General features: G+C 57.1%; 1 protein-coding gene across 1 annotated transcript in view; it reads right to left on the bottom strand.

Moving 5' to 3' along the window:
• The window catches only part of MYT1 (myelin transcription factor 1), a 50,779-nt gene that overhangs the window by 14,028 nt on the left and 15,946 nt on the right, over positions 1-20,805 (bottom strand). The window contains exons 5-15 of the mRNA XM_060622818.3: positions 20,189-20,436; positions 17,944-18,873; positions 16,084-16,218; positions 15,440-15,530; positions 14,291-14,404; positions 11,224-11,438; positions 9,665-9,789; positions 8,869-9,138; positions 5,826-5,980; positions 4,735-4,797; positions 4,555-4,623 (exon numbers count right to left, since the gene is read on the bottom strand). Of these exons, the coding sequence (XP_060478801.3) occupies positions 4,555-4,623; positions 4,735-4,797; positions 5,826-5,980; positions 8,869-9,138; positions 9,665-9,789; positions 11,224-11,438; positions 14,291-14,404; positions 15,440-15,530; positions 16,084-16,218; positions 17,944-18,873; positions 20,189-20,436 (2,415 nt within the window). The remainder of the gene's footprint in view (positions 1-4,554; positions 4,624-4,734; positions 4,798-5,825; positions 5,981-8,868; positions 9,139-9,664; positions 9,790-11,223; positions 11,439-14,290; positions 14,405-15,439; positions 15,531-16,083; positions 16,219-17,943; positions 18,874-20,188; positions 20,437-20,805) is intronic.

The raw sequence follows: 20,805 nt of genomic DNA, 5'->3' as shown, positions 1-20,805 counted from the left end.
TGTGTGCGTCCTGGCTAGCCTGCTGCCGAGACGTCCGGCCTCCAGAACTTTGCCACCCCGTCTCCCCAGGGGTTCCAGGAAGGCCAAGACGAGAGCACATCTCCACTGCAGGAATGATAGGCTCCCGTTTCAGCTTTCTGCAGGGTTCTAGGCTGGGCTAAAAGGTTCCAGAACACACACGGGCCTTTGAACAGTGTTCGGGAAGGCAAACCTAACACTTAAGACGGGTTCATCTTCCTTGACGTGGCTAGGAGGAAGAAGGGTTGTTCTCGGGGACATCTGAGCAAAGGAATAGATATTTCCTGAGCACCCACGACCCACCATCCCCAGCGCTGGTCACCTAGAGGTGTGATTCTCAGTGAGTGCAGAATTTGCACAACCAGAGGCTTTTCAGGGGTAGCAGGCACTGGCCAAGGGTAAGGGGGGGGGGGCCACAAGACACAAAAGCCCAACTGTATGCATCCAAAATGTTTGACAAACATATCACATAGAAAGTAAAAATTCCACTTTAATGTACAAGTATGGGTTTTCTCAAATTGTTTTTCCCTGAAGGTCCATGGAGGCAGAATGTCAGAGTGGGGAGGCGTGCCTGACTCTGCAGGGGAGTCCACCAGAACCCTCTGGAGCAGGAGCAGGTCTTCCGCTCTGCACCTGGGTCCGTGTGAGGGTGCAGCTCTGACCCTGTGGGACTTGGCAGGATCTGAGGGCTTGCATCTGGAAAGCCGGTTATTCACAGAATACTTATCTACCGTTTCTGGTTTCAGCCTCGCACACAGAAAAAACCACGGGTGCCGAGGCTCTTTCTCAATATACAAGTGGCCCCAAAAGGGTTCTGGAGACTTGCATCAGCTGGAACAGGACATAGGTCTCTGCCTCTCACTCAGCAGAGTTCTCTGAGGCACTCGGGCCCCTGTGCTGTGCCCAAAGCCCTTTGTCGGCACCCTCTTCCACTGGCAAATGCAGCATCTGACATTCGGAGTGAGACAGAGGAAGCCAACACAGCCAAAGGACTCCCCCACAGCTTTGGGCTGCCTCCCAGACCTCAGCAGGCCAACACTGCCTGTTCCGCATCAGAGGACGCTCAAAGCTGGCATGGCAACACGGAGGAGTTCAATGCCCATCTGACCTGCTCCTTCTCCAGTCCCTTGGACTTTCTCAAGGCACCCTCCTCGTCCCTGCCCTATGAGCCACACATGAGATGCCTCCCTGGCCTGCCGGCAGGTCAACCGGTCAAATCACCATTTTGTCGGATTTAGGGGTAACTCAAACCCCTTGAGGTTATGATGGCTCCTGCTCCAGGCATGTGTGGTCACATACCAACACACACACATCTAGGGCCAGGAGGTTTTTGCATTTTCATAGAAATCACACACCACCTCCATCTAGGTGGGCTTCATCCTCTCAAACAAACCCCGAACGGGTGCACCACTCGGGCTGGGATGCTTTGTGTCTCTGCATCATCCGAGGTCCCAGGGTGCAAGCTGCCGGGGTGGGCCCCCGGCTGTGGGCACCAAGTCCTTCAGGCATGTCAGGGTATGCCTCACATGACTCTCTGTTGAGGCCAAGGCCCCGCTGATGCCCTGCTGCCTCCTCCTCAGCTCAGAGTGCCCTGCTGAGCACTCTCCTGGCCTGCCGAAGCTAGAGCCCTTCTCCTGCCCTCTGGAAGGCCAAGTGCAGAGAGTGAGGGTGGTGCCTCTCCTGAGTCTGTAGCAGCTCAGGTGGCTGCCTGGACTCTGCTTATTCTCAATTTCAGGGAAACGTGGCAGAACTCAGGCTCAGTGCTACGGGCGGTGGCCAGGGCAGCATGGCCCCGCAGCAGCCCGGGGCCTCGCTGCCCAGAAGTGCAGGTCCATACTGTGGTGCGACCCCCAGTGGCACCTGTGAGTGAGGCTGGCAGGGGAGAGCATGCACGTGGGGGTGGACCCTGCCAGGCCCCAGCACACGTGGGCCTGGCGTCCCCGGGGGTCCCACTGAGGCACGCTGTCTGCAGACAGGTGGGGCATCTGCTCTTCTTGCTGAGGCCTGACTCAATGGCTTTTCCCCACAGCTGTATCCAGCAGAGGATGAGGTTCATGTGCCTGGAGAAGCAGATACCCATGCTGGGCGCTGGCAGTGTCAGCCACTCTTGCGCCCCTGAGGACCCACAGGGTCAGTGGCAGGAACCCTCCCAAACATTTGCTTCTGGGTGCATCGTCTGGGTAAGAGGAAGAGTCCTGCGTCTCTGCGACTCACTACAGCTTGGCGACGCACACCAGGTCTCGCCTCTGAGCCCCTTCCCTGACCCACAGTGGCAGGGGCGGTGCGGGGGGGCCGTCCCCCACCTGGTCACACACCTTACAGGGTATGTGGCTGCACCCCAACTCCCCGCACACAGAGTGGGCTGAGGGGCCCAGGGCAGCTGTGTGCCCTGCCCCCGACCACACTGGGCACATGAGAAAGAAGAGTAAGTGCCCCTGAGACTGGATTAAAACACGGAAAACACATCATCCGAGACTGTCGCTGCACCCAGTTACTGACAGGGAGGCCTTGCTTGCAAGGCAGTGATGTAGACGTCTGTGCCCCTCTGGGGTCAGGTCACCATCACGCACCACTGCCACAAGGCTGGTCAGGAGCAGCCTCTCCGAGATGCCCACGGGACAAGAAAGGGAGGAGGGAGCAGAAGCACCAGCACACCGGGAGCACAGTGGAGCCCCGCCACGTCCACCCAAAGCCCACGCTGTGGCCTGAGGGGGCAAAGAGTGGACGCCCACACAGAGACCTCTGGGGCCAGCGAAGAGCTTGGGAGGAGTCGGGTACCTCGGCCAGCTTCCCAGACCTTGCTGACCCTTGCTGAGACTGATGCCGGACTTGTTTTCACATGGGGAAGACTTCCTGTTGCTATTTCTAAACAAGTTCAGGTTAATGTTCCCCACAGGCTCTTAGTCTCAGAAGAGTGCTAACCCTCCCAGACGGCCACGTTTCCAGGCCCAGACCGGGCCCACGGTGTCCTTCCAGCAGCCCCGAGCGCCCGCTCTGCAGGGAGAAAGGTCCACTGCGCACACGTGTTCACACCTAGAGCTCTAAGATCATTCAGACCCTCAAACTGGAAAACCACGAAAACTAATCATCGTTAGAAAGCAAGTCGAATTGGAAAAGGAAACAGGAAAAAGGGAACGTGGGAAAGACGGTAAGAGAAGACAGGGAGGAAAGGAGGAGGGGAGCTGGGGGAAGAGGGTCCTGAGCCTGCAGGACTGATAGACTTCTGGGGCTGGACCTGGTGAATGGATGAGTAACTATGCAAATCAGCCATGATGAGCTGAGCCTCAGAAAATGTTTACATTAAAGCTGTGAACACTTAGAAGGACAGTTCCGGTGGTGAACCCTGCTCAGAGCAGAAAGCCCCATGGGTAACAATGAGCAATGACATGCCATGGCTGCCGGGACCAGATAGGCCTCCCCAGAGTGACAAAGAGGAGACTGGCAGGATGGGGACCTTCCAGAGATCTACAGCTTTCTGCCCTGTTTCTAAATCAGCTCAAGCCCCTTGGACGCCTTTGGCAATAACAGCTCCTCATCTTACAGTCTCTAGGGCCCTGGCTCCTGTCTGGTCCCAGAACAGGATGAGCCTAGATTCAGGGCCCCTCAGTATGGAGAGGATGAACACCCTGGAAGAGGGAGTGACCCTCGAGGAGAAGAGTAGGGCCTCCTTCCTGAGCCTTTGCTCAGCCTGAGAGCCCAGGGTCAGCACTGCAGGGCTCAGGGTCACAGCGGCTGCAATGTCGCAGCTCAACCAAATGCATAAAAATCAAAGGCAGTGACAGTCCCCAACTCCAGCCCCAAGAGGACACTGATACCTGGGAAACCTCTGGGTGCTTGCATCGCATTTGAGCGGGGCTATCAGGCAGGCTAGATGGTGCCCGTGTGTTAGGGGCAGGGAGGAGAAGCAGAGAGGGGGGGTGCTCAGCAAAAAGAAGGGATGAGCGTGGGAGGATCACCAGGGGCCAAGACAGAAGCAGCTGCAGGGGCAGTAGGAGAAGGAAGGGCAAAGAGTTTTCTCTTTCATCATCAGCACCCAGTTCCTTCAGTAAGAGCCGCACAGCCTAAAGCCTGCTGAGCCACAGCAAGACTTAGAAGCCAAGGCCAGCTCTGGGCTTCTCCCAAATCTCAAGGGCGGTGAGAAAAGCAGGCCCAGACAACCCCGTACAGGGTCCTCGGGAGAGGGAGAGACGGGCTGGGCCACCAGCAGCCAGAGGCGGGTCCTGCTCCCCTCAAGGCCCTCCAGCCCTCGGTCCTCAGAGCAGCTGGCAGACCCGAGGGCAGCACAGGAGCCTGCGGCAAGGGACAGGCGGATAGCAGCACTCAGAGCGAAGAGACACAGGCGGCAGCAGCAGCAGCAGGAGCCCCAGGCAAGCAAGTCGGCCCCTCCATGGCCTCTCTCTCTGCCCCATCCCGCCGGGAGGGGCTCCCCTGGGGCTGGAGCCCTGGAGAAGGCCGACTTTGGCTGGAGTCTCACGGAAGGAGAGAGCAGAGCAAGGGAGCCGCCCAAGAGATGGGTGGCCAGGAGGGCAGACATACTTGAGGTCAGCAGAATGGGCAGCCATGAGGTTTCTGAGGCTCTTGTCAGCAAGAGGGCAACCAGAGAGGCTGAAAGAGAAGAGATGGGACATCGGGGTGAGCCAGAGGGGGAGCAGAGGAGGAGAGGGGAAGACCCACCACGCAGCACCCAGGCCAGGCTGGACCCGAGCAGGGACAAACCTGCGGTGAGAGGCATAGTTCCCGGTGATGTGGCCGCTGCCGTCACAGCCAGGGGTGGGGCAGCTGAACAAAGGAAACAGAGCGTCAGAACAGAGAGCAAGGCACACCTGCCAGGCCAGCCCCCCAGGCGGAGCCTACTCAGCAGAGCGGCTAACACTGCTCTCGACTCACCCCCTCAGTCCTCAGAGCACAGCCCTCACCGCTCAGACTGCAACTTTCTCCCACACAACTTAACTCGAGGAGGAAAAAGGAACCAAATGAAAGCTCAGCTTGAAGCTAGGGTGTCCCTGGAGCACATGCGCTCTGCACGTGCACACGTGTGCACCCGTGAACGCGTAGGCAGGGAGTTCCTTCCCTGAGGACAAGGCCAGAGAGCAGAGCCTGGGGAGAGCCAACAGCAGGGTAGGAGGAAGCTGGTTGGGTTCCTCGCAAGGAGAACAGGAACCCCAGAAACAAACTGAGCACGGGTGAGGTTCCACCTGTGGTGCAGGTGCCAGGTCCCACCCCCCACAGTCCTCTAAGGAGAAGCAGTTCTCAGTGGGGGTGACCGGAAGGCTGTAGGGTGGCATCCGACCAGGGGATGACTCATATCTACCAGCAGCGGCCCCATTCTGTAACAATGTCTGCTTGAACCCTGCGGGGACAAACTCAAAGGGGCCGCTGGCTGGGCTGCCAGAGCTGAGGGCACCGTGCCTCAGAGCAGAGTACAAGTCAGGCCTGGGCTCCGTAAGCCAGGGCAGAGAGCTGGGGCTCGGGAGAGGGTTGGCTTCCTTCAGCCCTCCCGCTCTGTGGGCCAGAACAGAGGCCCTTCCTTGCTCTGAATCACTTCAGAGGGCTGTGTGAGATTCCAGCGCGGTGCCGAGATGACAGGAAAGCTGTCACCCATCGCCTGGCTCAAGAGCGTTGCAGTGCAGGATGCCCAACCTCTGCCCAGCAAGATGGTCTGGCCAGGAGGGCGGTCAGAGCTAGGCCAGGGAAGGGACAGGTCCAGGACTGAGCAGACCTGGTCATTCAGGGCTCAGACTAAGACATGCTTTTTTCCGGACCAGACAGGTCCTCAAGGAGCCCTCTTGGCCCGGGTGGGGACTTACGTGAGCAGCTCCTTCTTTATGTCCTTGGAGAGAAACTTCATCTTAAAGTTGGCCAGGGTGACTTCCCCAGGGTACTTGCGCTCCTCAAAACTCTCTTCCGACACTTCCTGGTCATCTGCTTCAGAAGAAGCAAAAGAATGGGCTGCTGGCTCTGACTGCAAAAAACCAGCAGGGAGACGTTTTAACCGGCTGGCGGGGGGCCAGGTGCCCGAGCCGGGGGCTGAGGGAGAGGGGCCTTCAGAACAGTGTTCACAGAGACATTTTCCGGTTTCTCCTGCCTTCTGGATGGGGGAGGAAGACTTGCCCCCAAGAACACAGGAGACAGCACCCCTGAGGGACTAGAGTGTCCCCCCCACCCCCAGCAAGAGCTCCTGAGCTGCCCCAGGAATGAGGAGCCCTGCCTACTGCCCGGAGCGATGGGCTCTGACACCTTCCCGTGGCCTCAGGCCTGTGGGTCACCTCCACCTAACTGCCACTGGGTCACCTTCTAGACACAAGAGCCTATGCAAAGTGCAGCTCTTTCGGTGCTCAGTAGACAGCAGGCACTCAACAAGTGCTTGTTTAAATGCTGTAACGATGAGATGGCACAAGGAGATCAATAACATAAAAATGTGATAAGAATATTCAGTGACCTTGTGACCCCATGGCCCTATGCCTCCCCACCCAGCACGACACCCTGACCACAACAGGCAGGTGATAAGCTCGAGTTCTATGTCTGCAGTTGTTCAGCAACCACCAGAGGGCAGGGTACTCTGGACACAGGGGTGGACAAGGACAGTCCCTGTCCACAAGAGTGGGAAAGCTCAACGCCCGGCAAGTGGGTCTACATCAGAGGCAGTTAACCAGTGTGACAGTTCGTGGTCCACATCCCAGTGCTGGCACTTGTGTGTCCCAGGCAAGTTGTTCAACCTCTTGGGGCCCAGATGCTACACTTTAATTTTTTTTTTAAGTTTACGTATTTATTTTTAGAGAAAAAGAGAGAGAGAAAGTACAAGCAGGTGAGGGGCAGAGAGGAGAGACAGAACCCCAAGCAGGCATCAGCACAGAGCCCGACATGGGGCTCAAACCCATAAAACGCGAGGCCACGACCTGAGCCAAGACCAAGAGTCAGATGCCCAACCAGCCGAGCCACCCAGGAGCTCCTAGAGGCTACACTTTTAAACTTGAGAGAACAGCAGCCCCTCACGGGATTTCTGGGGAGTGGAGCCCAACGTAGCGAAGGCTCTGAGTCACTGACAGTGAATCTTGTCAATGTGGCGGGTGTTGCTATTACTGCCACAAATACTATTATTGGACAAGGTGCAGACCAAGTGGCTCATTCCCTTGAGCAAGTTCGACTTAAGGTGGGTCTTCGGAAAAAATGGCAACTTCCCGGAAGCCCCAGGGAGGAGGTTGTCCCAGAGCAGGGAGAGCCTCCCAGAGGCCCGTGGATACTGTCCTGGCTGCTGCCCAGTGCAGTGGGCTCCTTCCCATGGCCTCAGGCATGTGGGTCACCTCCACCTGGAGTGGGAAGTGAGACTGAGAGTAGAGGTGCAGCCCCACATAGGACGGATCAAGGAACCTTGGGCAGAGCTGGAAGGAGAGTCTGAGTCGGGAGCCCAGGGCCATGACAAAGGGACTAGGAAGGCCTGATACAGAAGGCCTTTCTGGGGATGACCCTCCTGTGCCCAGGAGGAGAGGAAGGGCCTGGGAGTGAGCTGAGGCTCTGGGACAGAGAGTGACTGTGGGGTGGAGTATAGGGACCGACTTGACTGGGCAGGGACCTCAGGACCCCTGAGACTGATGACATGAATCCTGGGGTGCTCAGAGGGTGTGTGAAGGGAGGAGGAGAGGGGCAAGGCAGCCAAGGATGTAGCCTGAGCTGGGGATCACAGACAGGTGCAGGGAGGGGTCAAGGGAGGGACTGTAGTCACCAGGAAGGGCAGGGAGCAGCTTAGACCTGGGGGCAAGACTGGCACAAGATAAGAGCAGACTCTCCTGGTGGTCTCTGAATAGGAGGGCCCCATCTGGCCTCATACTGGACTCCCAACCACCACAGAGAAGACCACCCACACAGTTCAGCCCCCTCCACTCAGGGCTCAGTCTGAGAGGTGCCCCTCTTCTGCGGCCTGACACCAAGTTGTAGCCACATGACTGAGCCAAGTGACCTCAGCCTGGGGTCCAGTCCACTCTGCAAAGTAGGGGTACACGTGAAGCGTGTAGAGGGAGCCTGGCTCACTGGGGAGACTGAACTGCAGGGGTGGTGGGTTCCCAGAGAGGAATCCTAGTCACCCCACCTCCTCCTCCGCAGGGACCTGCCCCCCTGCCCTTCTAGGGTTGGTGGGGAGCTGGCAGGATGGGGAGGGAGAACGGAGGGGACCTGCAGGCCTGCCCATACCGTGCGGAGGCTGCCTGAAGTCTGCACCATCCTCACGGCTGGGCTTTGCTACTCAGGATGCACACCTCTTTGAGGAAGAGCCTTCAAATGGCCCCGCTCTCGGAGGGTAGAATGATTGGAAAAGGATGTTTCACTGTCCCCAGACTGCAGCTCCAACACAGACGCCTGGCTTCTTGCTCTTTACCAGGTGGTGCTGGTCTTGGGACTCGGGCCACTGACCACCACAGGGGCTCCCAGGGCCAGGAGCTTTCTCCTGCCTCTGTCCAAGGAGCCAGGTGGCCAGAGTGTCCTGTGGATGGTGAGGAAGGACTGCTGCCAGAATTCAGGGTGTCCCTATCGGGACAGCAGGTTGGGGGGAGGCCACGGAACCAAGGAATTTGGGGCCACTCCCAAATGTCTCCGATGGGATATGAAACAGGCCCTTCTCCTCCCCATGCTTCCCCCGAGCCCACAACGGTGCTGATCACCGTGTCCACGGAAGTGAGAAGACCACTTCTCTCTTGGATGGGACAAGATACACCACAGCCCAAGGGTGAAAAATTCCCCAGAAGGGCGGGCCGGGTCCTAGCTTCCTAGAGGTGGCGAGGCGCGGTGTGGACAGGGCTCGGAAGCTCCTCCTGGAGAAGCAAGCCCTGCTTTACATCAGCCCCCGGGTCCCACACCCACCTCCTCAGGCTCCTCCTCTCGCTGGCGGCTGGGCTTGGTATAGTCCAGAGGTCGATCCCACTCGTCCTGGCGGGAAGCCTGGCTGGACGGGGGCGAGGCCATGGAGCCGCTTGGGGCACTGGTGCTGCTGTGGCGCTGGGAAGCATCAGGGGACTTCACGCCAGGGCTGCTGCCGCTGCTGCCGCTGCTGGGGAAGGCGCTGTCCCGCTTACGGTGTTTGCGCATGCTCAGGTCCAGGGTTCCGTTTTCATCCACCTCGATGTCCGCAGCCTGCAATTGTGAAGGTGGGTCTGTGCTTCCCACGTGTGCCTTCTGGCACTTTAAGTCAGCGTTACCGAATGCCCGGCACAGGGTTTCCCTTGGAAGGAAGCAGAGCCACGCAAGAACAGAAGAACCTCTGGGAAGCAAGAATCTTGACTTGCCCCTCCCTGCACCTCACACGGAGGAGCCTCCACTGCCTCTCAGGTCTTGCTAACACCACAAACCCAGACGCCTGAGACACGGTGAGCATGATCACACACGGACAGGCGCTCGACATCCAGGCGCCGGGGCAACGCGAGGAAACGTGCGTGTGCAGAGCCATTTGGTCCTCCTTAGGCACAGCACCCAGAGCTCTCAGAGGGAACCCATCTAACCCCCTCTGGTCATCAGGAGCCACGACCGGGAGGAAGACAAGTTTCTCAGGTGGACACCGGGTGTCCCTGAGCACCTTTTGGTGTAGGCTCATGGTCCTGACTGTGAATCCCACCAGCCCACCGCTGTCTCAGACAGAGCTCCTCGTAGGGGACACACCAACCTTGCCGGGCAAGTCCTGTGGCTTCGTGCTGAGATTCTCAGGCATTTCCCAGCAGCGCGTGGAGAGGTTCAGGATGGCTGTGGCGGCCATGTGTGCAGCCTCAGCATCATGCGTGTAGTCGAAGCCTGCAGAAGAGGATGAAGTGCTGGGGCTGTGCCTGGGGGAGGAGGCCTTTGGGAAAGGTCTGGCTGCAAAAAGGGAACAACACCAGGCTGATATAGAACTTGAATGCATGGTGGCCACACAGACACGGGTGGGGCGGGGGGGTTGGGGGGACGGCGTCTTCGGGATGGCTGGGGGAGCACAGGGTACAGCTACGTGGAGGGGCTTGGGGCAGGGTCTTTGTCCCAGTCACATGTGCCCACAACACACTCCTACTCGTCCTCCCATAGGGTACTGAGGACGCTATTTCTGGCTCATCTAAAATTTGGGCAGAAAGAACAAAACCTTCCAAAGACATTCCAGCATCCCTCTTATTTCAAACAAATACAAGTCGTCTATTGGTGAATGCTTCCTGAGACAGGAAGAATTCTATAAGAGGAGGAGTGTATGGGACTATCGCTCAAGTAGAAAAATTTTTGTCACAACATCTCAAAAGGCTGATTTTGGTGTCCCCATAATACCACTTCAATAAAGTAACATTACTGTTCAAATAAACGTGACAAATGAGGACATAAAATGTTATCTCTTCCAGAAACTGTATGGTAGTCATAAAGTGACTCTCAAGCATGACATTTCTGATATCACAATATCACCAGTAAGTTTCCAGATATACGAAAAGCTCCTTGTGAGTGTTTGTTGGTGCCTGTACATGGTGGCAGGAAACCCCTGGCCCTAACAAGGGGAAGAGGTGTCCACACTGTAGCTGGCAGCTGCATCAGTTAGGATTTTCATTATTAACATGACAGGAACTCCTCACTGCTGCATTTCAGGGCCAAACACCTACCCCGAGATGCCAGTTCCAATCTCATGGGCACACTTCCATTTCATATGTGTTTCCAGGGCTAAGGGGCTTGCAACCCACAGATTAGTACACTGAGTAACCAAAACAGTAAGGCAGGATTTTTCTCAAAAGTTTGTAGGAATGCATTTTGTTAGTTACAAGTATTCAGAACACTTGTGGCTAACACAACACACTGTATCCAGCAAGATGGTCCACATGCAGGAAAGCGAATAGCTTCTGTCAGGCACCCAGGCTCAGCACAGTCTGGCTGAGTTGTCTGAGCCCCTGCAGAGTGGACCGTATCAGGGAAATTATTCTCAAGCCTTTGGACATGCACACCATAAAGGACTTGGGTTGTTTTGTTTTTTGTTTTTTATTTGGGGGGGGGGGTTGTTTGGTTTTTTCACAAATAGTGAAGAGATACATCAAGCTTGATGGGGAACATGGTGGCAGAAACATGGGGGAAATATAGACCCTGGGAAAGCCACCTCAGTGGACACTGGGACAGCTAGGGCCCCCTAGGGGAGAGATTCCCTACATGCTCCTGGCGAAGGGGGTCCCTCCTCCCCCATCTCTCAAACCCTGCGTCTCCCAGGAGCAGATCTCCCCTACTTACATTTAAAGGCTTTAGGTGAGGTTTCGCTGGTCTGAATCTTTGGGGCAAGCATGCGTTTGCCAAAAACCTGAGCGTCAAAACTTGCGTAGTCAAAGGTGACCTTGGAGAACTTCTCCAGCTCCTTGGCCAGGTTGGCCCTGGGTGTAGCAGGGGCCACACTGGGCCGGTAGCTTCCATACGGAGGGACTTCAAGCTGCTTCACGAAGCACATGGGCCTGAGGTGTGGATAGAGGTACAGAACCATGAGGACAGGGCTCAGGGACCCCATGCCCCGTCCCACAGCCTGGGCAGGAACCCTTCAGAACCCTTTGTGCACGGAGACCCTCCGCCATGTCCCTCTGCTAAACGGTGCCTGGGGCCTGATCTATATGAAGAACTGAAACCTCGGAGAAACAATGCCATGTGCCCTTGCAGACGGCATTAGCCAGAGAGGGAGGGCCCTAGACTTTGCCCCAGAACTTAGGAGAGCAGGTTTCAAACTGCTCTGCTACAAGAGGTATGAGTCCTTGGCAGGCAACCCTACAGGGGCATCCCTAGGACGGTGGCTAGCCACACCTAGACAGAATTCTCCTGGTGGAATAACAGAGCTCCCCAGTGAGGAGGGAGTCAGGGCATCTAGAGGGGATGGGGTGTGTTTCTGAGAATCAGGCTCAGGGAGGGCCCAGCTCAGCTTTAGCCCTCACTACCCTTTGCTCGAAGGCATTTGAGAAGAGCCCTGGTGGGGCTGAAAGAGTTAAGGACAGGAACAAAAAGGCCACTGCAGGCATTCAGTTCATCATCTCTGAAGCCCTTGGAAGAGCTCAGAGTTTTGAATGCACAAGAGCTAGCATGAAGACACCAGCCCAGACAGCACAGGATCCAAGGGCAGGAAGAGCCAGGTGGAGAATGGCAACCGCACAAGGTGTGGACAGGCTTCTGCGCTACCAGCTCAGAGAGAAGGAAAAGAGGAAGGGAGGCCTGGGAGACCCGTCTGCACACCCACTCTCTCTTTGCTCCTGAGTCTGAACCAAGAAATGACTTCAGTCTGAAAAGAGTGGATCACAAGAATTAAGAAGGGGTCAATGGTGAGGTCTTCAAGGGGCTGAGTACTACAAGAACTTGCACGTGGCCCCAAAACAGGAGCCTGGTGACAGAAAGACCTGCAACCATGAAGAGACCAGCTCTGAGTCTGGACCTTGGAAAAGCAGACACCCCCAAGCATGGGCACATTCTCCTTCCCCAAGGAGGGTGGAAGGGCCTGGTAGCATCTGAAGAAGTTACTGGAGTGTGCTCAGGCACCTCCCAGGAGAAAAGAGAATCCTAAATTTAACATTGGTACCATGGCTTCCTGGGCCAGGGCTCCATCCCACAGCAAAGACTCAGTGTCTGTGACACTATCAGAGATTTGCAAAGGCTCTCCCCACACCCCAGGGCGTGACACCCAGAAACACAGCCACGCAGAATGAACAGAACCTGAACAAAAGGCTTCTGCATCCTGGTCACCATCACGACCATTGGAGAGGTTCCTCACCACGGCCCGGGGAAGCAAAACATCACTGTCTTGTTCAAGCCTCATGAGATACTTTCGAAGCCCACAAGAAAACATTGTTGCCCACTTTTACAGGCAAACAAATGGAGGTCAGACTTCCTGGGGGCACAGCCACCATGTCTGGAGCCTCCTTGCCCCCCACCCTGGGCTCACTGGGCCTCACCTGCCTGCTGGTTTGGCATGTTACCAGTGACTTAGATTGAGGCAGGAAAAGAATCGAGATAGTAAATGGCAGGAAGCTGGAAAGAGCAGTTACAGGATGAAGGTAAGAAGCCGCTTCCAACCATCCTAAGAGCCAACAGGTGGACGGAAGCCAACTGGATGTGCAGGGCCAAAGACACGCATAGACAGAAGCGCAGGAAGGTGAGGCCCCGACCCCGGCCCTGGCCCCGCCCAGAGACTCCACACACGGGACCCACAGAGCAGGCCAAGGCGGGCAGCCAAGTTCCTCTGGTTGAGAATTTGCCAGGCACACACCAGGGTTGGACGGGCCCTGAAAGGAGGCGGGCCCCTCTCCAGACCAGGGTTCATGCAATTGCCCATGTCTGTGACTTCCAGGTGTTAGGCCTTTTCAGGGTACAGTGGCCCTCATCTCCCACATTCTCCTTTGGGAGGCAGACATGGAACTGTGGTCTGGAAAACTGAGGAAGGGGAAGAATGTGTGAATCCTAGTCCCTCAAAGAAACAGGAAGCAGCGTGTCCGCTGAGCGAGGACAGTGAGGGGTGGGGTAAGGGAATCCCCCAACGGGTAGAGAACTATGTTGAAGAACAAGACCCTGAAGCCAAGCTGGCCTGGGGCCAGTGCCAACTCCCCCAGCCAGTAAGTGTTACCTTGGGCAAGTTCCCGAGACTCTGGCCTTACTTGTGGTACCCGCTTCACAGGGTCACATGGATGGCAGGAATGCTAAGCAAATGCATTCTGAGTGCTCTGTCAGGAGCCCCCTTATTGCTGACACATGTCTACATGCACGCACACACGTGTGCACACGTGAACACATGCATACGCACACGCACACAGGCCCACTGCTGCCTCAGAACCTCTGGGGCCAATGCTCTGAAGGGTACCACATGCACCCACTTCTCTCCCTTGGTTTATGGTCCTTCCTTGGAGTGAGACAGCCAGAAGGAGCAGTTCCGGTGCTTCTGGACAGCAGTGGCCCTCGGCTGGTGCGGTCTGCCCTCTGGAGACAGGACCAGCGTCTCCACAAACAAATCCCTGAGTAATCTCAAGCGGTGAGATCAGACGCCTTTGGGGAGAGCAAGGCAGGGGCAGCCTGGTGGGTGTTTGTGCCACAGCCGAAGCACCGGTGAGGGGGGCAGATGTCAGATGCTGTCCTGTGTGTGCCCAGAAACTGTCCTCTAGGGGGCCCCGAGGGCAGCTGAGGGCATCAGCACACACATGCACATGCACACACACGCAAGCATAAACACACATGCACACATACACACACATGCACATGCAGCCCCAGAGACACTGGGAAGCCCCCTCTAACCATTTTGGGAGGCAGCCCCTTCAGTTGTGTGGCTCAATTCACTCACCTGAGGATCCGATCTGAATTGGAGCTATTCTTGGAAGGATCTCCCCCTTGCGGCTGTTGCTTCTCATGAGATTTGGCTAATTTTTCAGCAGCAGCAATGGGGCATCCGGACAAACTAGAGAAAAGGCAAGGAGGGCAGCTGAGCATTCTCCTTCAGATCCTGCCTATCCAAGCCCAGAAGCCCACAGACACCAGTAGGAGCCCAGAGAAGGCTCCTGTCTCTCCAGCCCTGTCCTCAAGCCCTCAAGGTAGCAGCTGCACAGTCACTTTCTGCTTTGGGAAATTCTAAGCAATGATGCACACAGACAAAGTATATCCTAAAAGCCTTCAGGGCTCTGGGCAAAGGCACCTCCTCTAGGCAGGTCTGGGCAATGGGCCTGCCTCTCACCTCCCTGCTCTCCCCCGACATGCCAACACGTCTCTGGCTCAACTCAGGGAAGCCCAGGGCCCCATGGGCCACACAACTTGGGTGCTAACCCTAGAGGTTACAGACTGTACCACGGCCACAGCAAGAGGCCCCAGCCCTTCCTAGGGAAGCACCCAACCTGGGACATCAGGGAAGCAACTTCATCTGTCAGGACAGAGCTGACCATGGCTGCTGGAGAGGTGACTAGTCACAAAAGCGCTCAGGAATTTAGCCTCTTCTCAATGAAGTGACCTCAAAAGCTCTGGCCTCCTTTGTGAGAGCACATCCCATCACAACCCTGCTGCCCAAGGCGCTCCAGGCAAGGGTGGGGGGGTGTGGTCACCTCTCACTGTGGAAGACAGCAAACAGCTAAACCCTGAGTGCATCATGGGAGTCTCACTTCTACCTGGGTCTCAGAAGCCACAGTGTAGCCCAGAGCTCGGTCCTGGCCAGCCAAGGCCCACCACGAGCAAAAGCTAGAGTGCAGAAGCTTCCCAAACGTCTCACAGCCTCCACCTGGCTTTCCCGACAGGCAGTAGGCCTCTCTGAAGAGCACATACCCATCCCTGCAGCCGCCCTCTGGTCTCTCAGGACCCCACCACAGCGACCATGCCTCTGGGTGCCACACTGACCCTCCACCAAGAGGCCTGCTCCAACCTTGCACCCGTCCCAGGCCAGGGCTCAGCCCACGGCCCCGCCCACCCCACCACACAGCCCTCGCCACTCCCAGCACAGCCCGAGTACCTTCTGTGCGTGTTGCGGTTACTGTTCACGTGGCCTTGACCTGTACAACCAGGAGTGGGGCACTTGAGCACATTCTCGTGCATAGCCAAGACTGGAAGAGAACCAGGGAGAGGGAGATGGTGAGCCCCACCAAGGAACATGGAGGAGCCCCATCTGAAGTCTCCAACTCTGCAGGGCGGCAACTTAGAGCAGCAACCCAGAGTGGCTGCCAAGCCTCAGCCCAGTCGAGGCACACTCCCTCCCACTGTGGCCCCTGCTTCCCTCGCCTTCAAACCCCCTGGTTGTTCTGTGAGTCACCCTTTGAAATGAATGTTCACAATTACTGCCTCTAGCTTAGGAGTGAAAAAGCTTAGGCTTTCTCCTCATGGCCCTCAGAGCACAGATGGCTGGCTCTTCCCTGGCTTGCTGGCTCCTCCTCCCTCCCGAGTGCCTGTGTTTGTGGCAGGCCCTCCTGGGGCCTGGCTGCCGTCTCAAGGTAGGTAAATGGGCACACTCCATATCCCCGACCATGTAGGACTCAAGTTTGGGCACCTGGACAGTGCCAATCCAAAGGGACAGGGCCCTGGGATGGGGGCGGGGGGGGGGGGGGGAACGCTACATCATCCAAACACCAGAGATGGCTTGAGCTGTGCATAGCTACTCACTCTCCGGGGGAATCCTGTCCTTGTGGGGGCAACCAGATAGGCTGCGGTGGTGAGGGTACAACCCTGTCACATGGCCAGTGCCATCACAGCCTGGTGTTGGACACTTGATCTCGCGCTTCTCAGCTCTGGAGGGATCTAAACACACAAGAGGCATCGGTTAGAGGGTAGCCAGAAAGCCAAGTGGGGAGGAGGACAGAACAGCCGTGACTCTTCATTCTGGCTGTCCAGAGAGGAGAGTGGCCAGACTGCCCGAGAGCCTGAGAGGGACCAGGGGATGGCTAGCTAGTTCTGAAGAAACTGGTCCACATCAACTGTCCTCATGGAAAAGCCCAGAAGCTGCCCAAACTGTAAGTTTGTAAACTGCCCAAACATGTAGTAAGTTGTGCAGCATTTTAAAGAGGACAACCCAGGTAGCAGCCGGTGCCCTCTTTCCCTGCTCCTACTGACTTGTGTGAGTCCCACTCAGGGTGGGGCCATGCCTCCAAGAGCCCCCATGCCTTGAGGTCCAGCCTCTGCACAGAGAGGTGAAAGATGTGACGAGGTCCCTGCCAGGATATGTCCTTTGGATTTGACAAAGTGACGAGGACAAAGAAGTTAACTTGCCCAAAGCCACAGGACTAATATAAATGCCTGGGCAGAAACTTAAACTCAAAGCTCAGTTGCTGACCTCACCTAGGCTCTGCAAGCCCAGAGAGGTCACTGTTGAGTGTGGGGGCCAGAAGGGAACACCTGCCAGGACACAGATGATCCCCAGAGCACAGCCGGTGTCCCAGAGAAGTTCCTAGATGGAGCGGTTCCCCTGGGGAGAACACAGAACTCACACAACCACACTCAGAATGCCCACCCCGGCTGAGGCAGAAACCCGAGCAGGTTCTAAAGTGCAGGACCCCTGGCTCTTCCTCTTCACATTCAAACAGGCAGGAAGCTGGACCTTCACCAACCTAGCAGGCAGGGTCATCACAAATGATCCCCGGAGCCTGCCTCCTGAGCTGCTACCGCTGCCACACGGGCTCTAGCCGGGCTCACGCTGTGGCGGTGCCTCGACATCAGTCGCATCTCGCCCACTGCCGGGTGCTTCCAGCGCCACTGTTTGCCTCACCCTGAGGCTCTGTCCCCTGGGCCTGTGCCCTCAACTCTACCCCTGAAGGCAAGGCACCCTGCATCTGGGTCCCCCCCAATGTCCCATAGGCCTGCGTCACCAAAACACCTGCACCCGGGGCTGTCACTCTGCCTGTGTCCCCCAGCCATGCCACTCCCCAATAGTGTCCCACCAATATCCGCCCTGATCTGTGGTCCCCAAGCCCACCACCCTCAGGCTGATACCCTACACAGGCCTCAACACCCTGTCCCTAAATTTGTATCACATTTACCTAGGTCTCCTTGTGTCTGTGTTCCCTCAAGACTTGTGCTGGCCTGAATCTGGGCTCCAAGCAGCTTTCCCCCACACCTGTGCCACCCTGAAGGGTGTCCCCTTGAGAGCTGTGTCCCTCAGTATCTGCCCCAGGCCTGTCTCACGTGAGGATTCCCAGAAAATCTGGGCCCTGTGTCCCCACCTGTCTTCCAGCGGGGGCTCCCCAGGGCTCACTCGAGTCTCTTCATGACCCAGGTGTGTCCCCCCAGGGTCTGCCTGTGTCTCTCCATGACCCAGCTGGGCCCCCCGGGCTGTGCCTGAGGTGCTGGGGCCAGCTCACTGTCCCTCCCACGCTCCTCCTCCCACCTGGAGCCCTGTGTCTGTCTCTGGATCGCCCTCTGTGAGAAGTGTGAGCATGCCTCTCACCCAGCCCGCATCCATGCCTGCTGGGGACAACCCTGGACGGAGGCGTTAAGGATGGGTGTGCAGGCCCGGGCCTCCAGCCCTACCTTTGCTGCAGTAGTTCTTCCGTGCGGCATCCAGAGGCCTCACCACCTTGCCCGGTTCACCAGGGCCCGGCTGGCCCTGCTCGGTGGGTGGGCAGCCTGGCTCGCAGACGGCTTGCACCTGCTCAGCCTTCAGGGCAATGGCCTGCTCCAGGAGGCCCAGGTTCCCACGTGTCATCATGTCATACATCTCTGACTCATCAGTGACTGCAGACTTCTGGGAGCGCGAGTCTTCGTCCTTGCCATCATCAGAGCGCACCTCCACGATGACAGAGTACTCGGGCTTGGGGCTGGGAGATGCTGGGTGCCGGGGTTCCGGGGCCTTCTGGGTGGGGGCATGGGGGGCATCCTCCTGACAGATCACATCGGGAGCGGCTACTTCTTCCTCCTCTTCCTCCTCCTCCTCTTCCTCCTCCTCCTCTTCCTCCTCCTCCTCTTCCTCCTCCTCCTCCTCTTCCTCCTCCTCCTCTTCCTCCTCCTCCTCTTCCTCCTCCTCCTCTTCCTCCTCCTCCTCTTCCTCCTCCTCCTCCTCCTCTTCCTCCTCCTCCTCCTCCTCATTACCCAGGTTGACTTTCATCTTGCTTGACTCCTCGCTGACCATGCCCTCCCCAGACTGGGGACCCAGCTCCTGGGAGCGTTCCCTGGCGACTTCCATGACTTCCTCTGTATCCTCTGGCCGGATGAACACGTCCTTCTCTCCCTCATCACTGGTGGCCCCTTCTTCGGCCTCCTCCTGCACCAGGTGCACAACACCGGGGCCCGGCTTGGCCACCTGACCCAAATCCTCCCCAACTAACGTCTCTACGGCAATCTGGCCCAAATTTAGGAGAGAAGTGGCGATGATCTCCTGATAACTGCTGTAGCTGCCCTTGGTGGGGCCCGTGGGGCTGCTGACGGGGTTGGATCCGAAGTGGGGCTTGACAGGGCTCCTTCCTGCACAAAATCGGAAACAAGTGTGAAGAGCACAAGAGGCAGGCTGTCCCAGCACAGCCTGGGGCTGTGGTCATTTCTGCCAGCCCCTCTGCCTGGACCTGGAGACACGGTGAACTTATTTTTGGTCCTAGATGGAGTCGTCACTGCTGTCTTTGAAGCTGAGGAACACTCCGATATGTTTTACTAATGGTCCTCCCCTCGATGTTTACTTTCTCAAATCAAGTAAACCTGCATCTCATAAGATGGAGCTTAAAGCACCCATCGGGGTTTTTTAATTGCTCCATAATTAGCAAGTACTAAATGAATTTATGTTTTCAAAAGACTCAGAGTTGAACCTCTTAACTGCCATGGCTATGACGTAGCAGGTGTTCGCCACACACAGGCCCTGGAGGACAGTCGGCAGGAGTGTCCAGGGTGCAGGAGCCAGCCCTGCCGTCTGACCATTCCCAGAGGAGCCCAGCCAGGGCCGGTGCCCAGACCCCAAACTCACTCCTCTGTAAGAAAGCAGGCAAGCTAGTCCTTTCTACCTAGAGCCCTTGGGGCCACACACCGCTTGAGACACAACCGAAGACTCGGGAGGGAGGTGAGTGTAAGGACTCTCCCTGAGTTGGCTCCAAAACAAAATAAAGCTCCATCTCAGACCCTGCAGGTTCAGAAGACACAGGCAGCTTTGGGGTGGGGGGTGCTGGGGGATTTGGACCTCAGGTCTCAGTCCCACCCCCAGGGTTCTGTAGTCTGCCAACGTTCTTGGGGGACATGGACACTTTTACACCAGCATTTGCCAAAGTCTGGGTGCCCCAACGAGGCTGGTGCTGCTGAGCCCCACAGGGAAGAAAGTGAAACAAGGAATCCCTTCATTTCCCCCTGCCGCTCCAGGCTTCCCTGGGCACCCCCACAGAGTCTCATCTGATGCCAAGCAGACCCCTCACTCCCACCCCCAGGCTATTCTTTCCCAGCGCCAAGCGGAGTGGGGTCTATCCCCCTCTGCTGTACATGAGACCCTCCCCCAAGCACAGACGCACAGCCCATGTCCATCTGTCCATCCATCTCTCATATGCACATAGGCACACATCCACAATCATACACACAGTGTTCGCACAGAGATGCGCCCACAGACCCCCCAAGCACCCTGTACCGGCCCCTCTCCAGGAAGCCCCAACAAATGTCAGGACAAGACCTCGCTTGTTCTCAGGAATGGCTTCCTCGGCAGCCCTTTCACTAACTCAGAGTGGGCCCCCTCCCCACTCACAGGCTGTGATTCTCCAGGGCCACACTAAGCGCCCTTTATTTCAGGGGAGAAAGAGCCACAAAGCACCTTCAGCTGGTTCAGGACGATGAATCTCCTCCTGTCCTGACATTTCAGCCTCGTCCTCCTCCAGAGTTCCTTCCGATTCATCCGAAACAGAGGCGTCCTTCACCTCAGCATCCTCACTGCCGTCGGTGTCCACACTGTAGCCCTCGTCCAGAGCCAGCTTCAGGGGGTGGGACTTCCGCTTGGACACCAGGTGCTCTGGCTGGGCACCCTCCAGCTTCCTCTTCTTGGCCAGAGGGCAGCTCTGCAAACTGGGAGGAAGGAGACCAGGCCAAGGGCCACCTTGTCAACACCCCCTGGGGGGTCCTCCCTCCGGCTCCTCCCCTCACCCTCCGCAGCCCCTTTCCCTGTTGTGAAAGTTTGTCTTTGCGTCTCATCACCAACCCAAGCCAGAAGCCCCACATTCAAGACTGGCAGGCTGATGTGTTTAAAATTTTACATTAATTGTCCACATTAAAAACTTAGATTATTTCCTGCTTCTCTCATGAGACCTAACCTCAGCAGTCCCATCCCAACGGCACCCCCTGTTGGGAGGGGGAGGGGACTGGCCCCAGGCAGCTCTGCTTCACACCCTCTGTCGGACACAGCCCGCTTCCTCCCACCAAGCAGGTCAGCAGGGT

The sequence above is a fragment of the Panthera onca genome, chromosome A3 (assembly GCF_046562875.1).
Source record: "Panthera onca isolate mPanOnc1 chromosome A3, mPanOnc1 haplotype 2, whole genome shotgun sequence".
Lineage (NCBI taxonomy): Eukaryota > Metazoa > Chordata > Mammalia > Carnivora > Felidae > Panthera > Panthera onca.
This window is presented reverse-complemented; position numbering and strand designations above follow the sequence as displayed.